The sequence below is a fragment of the Procambarus clarkii genome, chromosome 42, assembly GCF_040958095.1.
Source record: "Procambarus clarkii isolate CNS0578487 chromosome 42, FALCON_Pclarkii_2.0, whole genome shotgun sequence".
Classification (NCBI taxonomy): Eukaryota; Metazoa; Arthropoda; class Malacostraca; order Decapoda; family Cambaridae; genus Procambarus; species Procambarus clarkii.
The window spans coordinates 24125485-24131484 of record NC_091191.1 but is presented as its reverse complement, the minus strand read 5'-3'; the positions used below and the strand labels follow the sequence as shown (position 1 = coordinate 24131484).

Below are 6000 nucleotides of genomic sequence, written 5' to 3'. Positions count from 1 at the left end.
AACCTAACCTATAAAGATAGGTTAGGTTAGGTAGGGTTGGTTAGGTTCGGTCATATATCTACGTTAATTTTAACTCAAATAAAAAAAAATTGACCTCATACATAATGAAATGGGTAGCTTTATCATTTCATAAGAAGAAACATAGAGAAAATATATTAATTCAGGAAAACTTGGCTCATTAGGCAAATCGGGCCTTGCATAGTAGGCTGAGAAGTGAGTTCTGGCTACTAGGTACGACATATATATATATATATATATATATATATATAGATATATATAGATATATATATATATATATATATATATATATATATATATATATATATATATATATATATATATATATATATATATATGTGTGTGTGTGTGTATATCACGAAAATAAACACGTGATTAAGAATGTGACAATGTCAGACCACGGAGGAAAAATGAAACAGGAAATTTCCTTAAGTACTTTCGTATATTAAATACAGACCTTCTGAAGATGTATTTAATATACGAAAGTACTTAAGGAAATTTCCTGTTTCATTTTTCCTCCGTGGTCTGACATTGTCATATATATATATATATATATATATATATATATATATATATATATATATATATATATATATATATATATATATATATATATATATATATATATCTGACTGGTATATATGTATGGTATAAACTTTCGGACTGGATTGTTTCTTGGCCTTCGGCATGGCTGGTCTGAGTGCTGGGTCTGTCATGGCACCCCATTTCGTGTCGCATTCTTTGTAGTGGGGGTCCTGTATCCCTGCTACATCACTCAGGGTGTCAGGTAGAATTTCCTTAACCAGGTCATCTGATGCTGAGGAGGAAGACAGGAAGGCTGGGACAGCAATTTGGGTGGCGGTGCGGACACCCAAGCCACCGAGCCTAACAGGAAGAGTGGCTTGTTTCCACTGGCATTCGTTGAGGGAGAGGTTAACAATTTTTTCCAGCATGGTCTTCAGTAAGAGATCATACTCTTCAAGCTTTTGGTTGTCGTAAGATGGGGCGCACCTCAGAAAGTAGGTTAGCCTCGGAAGGGATAGGCATTTGGTGAGGAGATAAAAAGCATCGTGGGCATCGATGTCACCTATTCTGTCTTCCATCCTCCTAAGGTCTGCGATTTTCTTGTCAAGGATCTCCTCAATGGCGTTAGACCCGAGAGGGGGCTCCAAGGAGGGTGCTGTTCTCGGCCCTAACATTCGCTTGATATGTTGAGGTTTTAACCCTGTAAAGCCGCCTGCTGACCCAGGTGGAAAAGAAAGGGCTGCTTTGTAGACCTCAGATTCACCAACGGTTAATGGGTCTGAAATGGTGTCGGCTGATGGCGGAACGATGTTGTCGCCTTGAGGGGCTCTGGGTGGGTGCTTGCTTTGCAGGGCCCGTGCTGTGGCTGAGTTTCGAGGAGCAATTTTCTCGTCACTGGTGAGGACTCTAATAGTACTTGAGGTATTTCCCTCTTCAATTTTCTTGGTGATTTGTGCTCAGATTTTGTACGTTTCCGGTATGTTGTTGTTACCATTTCTGCGGTGGATGTGTTTTGCTCGGAGAGGCAGGCGAACTAGGTTGTCCCCCCTTGGGTATTCATTTATCGCCCTCAGGACCGAGGAAGAAAGTGATTTGTCCCTCCTTGGAGGGACGGTGAGGCATACATTGCCAAACAGAAGGACATTATGCCACGCTTGAATGTTTTCAGGGGCATCATTGACCCTTTTCAGGAGATTACAGAGTTTGGCTGCTGCATTTGGGCGGGCTGCTTTTGGGATGTGTGGTAATGTTCTAGCAGACGTTGCTATGATCGCTTGGGTGAGGTGGTCAGATGAGATTAGGTTAATGGGAGTCTCTTCCCTAACTGTCAATGGCAGCTGGCCATTGCTTCCCTTTGGAAACTGGTGGGAACCACTGCATTTTACCTCGTTGAAGGTGTGAAAGCGGATAACACCACCGTTGGAGTTTATGGCGGTGCTTTTGTTGCATACTCTGCAAAAACCTCTTTTAGGTGTAGTTGTTGGCACCTCAAGGCTTGTGGAGTCCTGTCCGACCGCTGGGACCCCTTCCATTTCAACTCGGTTGGGAGAGTTAAACTGTGCATTGTTCTATAGAGGGGGGGAAAACGCGCTGGGCCATGGCCAAGCAACTGCCAACAACTGGGTGTGGAGGCATCAACTGGGTGTGGAGGCATCAACTGGGTGTGGAGCCATCAACTGGGTGTGGAGGCATCAACTGGGTGTGGAGGCCGCGGCTGGGTGTGGAGCCATCAACTGGGTGTGGAGGCATCAACTGGGTGTGGAGGCCGCGGCTGGGTGTGGAGCCATCAACTGGGTGTGGAGGCATCAACTGGGTGTGGAGGCATCAACTGGGTGTGGAGGCCGCGGCTGGGTGTGGAGGCATCAACTGGGTGTGGAGGCCGCGGCTGGGTGTGGAGGCATCAACTGGGTGTGGAGGCCGCGGCTGGGTGTGGAGGCATCAACTGGGTGTGGAGGCATCAGCTGGGTGTGGAGGCATCAACTGGGTGTGGAGGCCGCGGCTGGGTGTGGAGGCATCAACTGGGTGTGGAGGCATCAACTGGGTGTGGAGGCCGCGGCTGGGTGTGGAGGCATCAACTGGGTGTGGAGGCATCAACTGGGTGTGGAGGCATCAACTGGGTGTGGAGGCATCAACTGGGTGTGGAGGCCGCGGCTGGGTGTGGAGGCATCAACTGGGTGTGGAGGCATCAACTGGGTGTGGAGGCCGCGGCTGGGTGTGGAGGCATCAACTGGGTGTGGAGGCATCAATATAAGTTTATACTATAAGTTTATACTTACTTGAGTTTGTGTTCCTCCCTCACAAGTAACCGGTGCCTTACTAGGCTAACACAGGGTTGTGGGGGATCAGACCTTTAGACATGTTTGAAATATGATACACCTGAGTGACTATTATCCTTGTGTAGACGGCATGAGCAGACCTTATGAAGTTGGGTGATTAACAGGGTGTTATTGTTGTCCTGCTCCTTGATAGTGGGAAATGGCGTATTAATATTATTTTCCACAAACATTTCCCCTGTCATTGCAAATATATTAATTTTTTATATTACAGAAATGTGCAAAATACCAAGGAAGTGCATCAGAGGCTTGGAATTAACACCAACAAACAAGAAATAGTTACTTTTTTTCTTCAGTTATACTGTTGCCTCATACGCATAGCTTATACAAACTCCGTTAAAATTTCTCTGCTCACATAGCAGGCCATTTGTCCATTTGGTGGTCAAAGCAACTTTTTTCCTTTATTAATATGTTTCTAAATAAAGGTTTTCTCTTTATTAGTTAACAGCAGAATTGTGCATCATTAAGTTAGAACCAGGCTTCATTATTGATTCATTGCTGTACCATTTCTATACCTATCATCCTCTGACTTGACTATTATTTAGCACATTGGCAGCAACCATAAAACTTTCACTTATTAAACAATGACATATTGTCTTTCTTTAATAAATAAAGAAACCCTGCCTACCTGTCATAGTTTTTATATTATATATTAATTATCCTTTTACTCGACATTCAATTTCTGGAAAACATTTTACGAAAATAACAGAAATTAAAGTGTGCACGATACATACCAAATTATCAGATTTTAACCTTTAATATTCAACACAGTGACCAGGGTCGCTTCATTGGGGGGTGAGTACAGTGATCTTTTAACGCTTTTAGGTCTATTATGAGATTTGAAACTTCTGTGGGTACAGACTGCTTATTTCCGAGGTCTCCAGTGAACAGATTTCATCAAGGGAATATAAATCTTGGGCACCTTTCCTGGGTGTGAGGGCCTCGAGACTAACTCAGCAGTCATGGGCAGCAGTCCGGCGGATTTTGCCAAAGTGAGACAAACAGCCACAGCACACAGCCTTGCCTCGGCACATCATGCAATGGGACCCAGTGTTTGTTTAGAAAATGAATGAGAAAAATTCATATTCATGATTTAGTGATCATGATTGTGAGATCTTCAAGGCGATATACGGGACAAGGTCTTCGTGGCTGGATTCGGGACAAGGTCTTCATGGCTGGGTTTAGGAAACGATCTTCATGGTTAGATTTGGGACAAGGTCTTCATGGCTGGGTTTAGGAAAAGATCTTCATGGTTGGATTTGGGACAAGGTCTTCATGACTGGATTAAAAAGAAAAATATCGTGGCTTCCCAGACTTGGCACTTTTTCTTAATAATTTCCTGCTTACTCTGCATTATTTTCTTTTATTAATGATGATGTTGAGAGGTTTGGGAAAATTAAACAATATCACTCTGGGATCCTTCTTCAAGTCCAGTTCTTCTCCTTCAGGAACTGAGAAAGTGAAGTTCTGTAGAAGTGCTGACAGAAAAAGGTATAGTTCCATACGGGCCAAAGCCTCACCAGGGCACACTCGTCGACCTGGCAGATCATTGTGTAAGTTACGTAACAGCCAATGTTTCAGAGGATTTCATACTTTAGAAGCTATTATGCTTGAAGAAACAAAATAATATTTTAGACAGCCATTGCTTAAAACAAATTATGAACTTATTCTTTTTGGAAAGTTGGCATTTAATGCCTATGAATCATGCACAACCAATCTAAATTATTGTTAAAAGCAATTTTGTTACGTTATTGCTTCATGTCTTCGAAATTAGATAAATGCACGAGAAATAATAATTTTCATGTAATAAAACTTTCTTCACTTACCAATGGAAAAGGGAATGTAACTCTTCTTCTTGGTATCATATTTGCCTTCACTATCGAGAAAATGTTCTGGATAAAATTCGTTAGACTTCTCCCAGTAGGCTGGATCATTGTGGCACATTTCGACGTTAGGAATGATTATTGTGCCCTAAGAAACAAATTTAGCAATGGTATTAAACACTCACTGAATGCAGAGGGAAAGATCAAATTAAATAATAAAGTGAAATTGTTTGACAATTTAATAAAGGATTTCTGATGTATTCAAAAACTTACTGGTATACGATTTTGCAGCGTCAATTATATTTGTTGTAGTTGACATAAAATAACTTATTCATATATTCTCACTGAAATATTTTGTATTGGTTCCCATGGTAAATTTTATGATAAGCTGCACAGCATAACTTCCTTTAACAGTAAGGGGAACATTTCAGGTGATATTCTGCAGTAATGGAGAACACAAAGGAGAAATTTATCAGTTATTTTAAGATATATTCAAAGATATTCCATGACTTATATCAGATGGATATAAACAATCTCCCATATGTACTGCATCTCTGTCCCACATGTACCAATTACTAAAACAGTGGGAATTCAGAGAACATGCAGCATGCATCAACATGATAGAGCTCCTAAGTTATTAGGACTGTCTCAAAGCTCACAAAATGTACTCACAAGAAAGAAGATGTGAAAGAAGCACCACTTACATGGAAGATACAGGAGGGTCAGGTCCTAAATTTGCACAATAACATAACATAACATGCTGGAGTAAACAGAATGGTAGGAAATACGGAGTAGAGGCAATAATACAGAGGTGGTGAGCTTTGCAGACAATTATAGTATAACAAAAACAAGTTTTGTGTACATTTAGCATGGTGAAGCTGGCCACTCATTGAGCATAAACATTAGTACAGGGTTACTGGTGATACTGTGTGTGTGTGGGCATTTTGTATGATGGAACGGTATTCTAAGAGTGTGTACTTTTAATATTGTGAAGCTGAGTACCTGTGGTATAGGGATATCGGCAGTACTATTACTGTGTATTTATCGATTAAATGTAGTGTGAGTGTGTTTACCTTTGGTATGGTGTAGCCAGCAAGTTGGGTGTCAGTAATTGCAGAGTGAGACACTCCCAAGGGTAGTAAGGATACTTGTCGGCTCACCTCATTGATCACAGCTTCAAGATAGGCAAGTCTGAGGGGCAGAGATGTGTTAAAGATGATGATAAGTTATCAGCAGCATTATCATGGATTCAAGCTATAAAAACGTATGTTAAGAAAATAATTTGGTAAACACTGATTAGG

General features: G+C 41.5%; 1 protein-coding gene across 3 annotated transcripts in view; it reads right to left on the bottom strand.

Annotated features, from left to right (window-relative positions):
- Positions 1-3145: 3145 nt before the first annotated feature.
- The window catches only part of LOC123770237 (cytochrome P450 2L1), a 51954-nt gene continuing 49099 nt past the window's right edge, over positions 3146-6000 (bottom strand). For all 3 annotated transcript variants that reach the window (XM_069339947.1, XM_069339948.1, XM_069339949.1), the window contains 3 exons: positions 5773-5890; positions 4703-4847; positions 3146-4414 (listed from right to left, as the gene is read on the bottom strand). In XM_069339947.1, the coding sequence (XP_069196048.1) occupies positions 4230-4414; positions 4703-4847; positions 5773-5890 (448 nt within the window). In that variant the 3' untranslated portion in view covers positions 3146-4229. The remainder of the gene's footprint in view (positions 4415-4702; positions 4848-5772; positions 5891-6000) is intronic.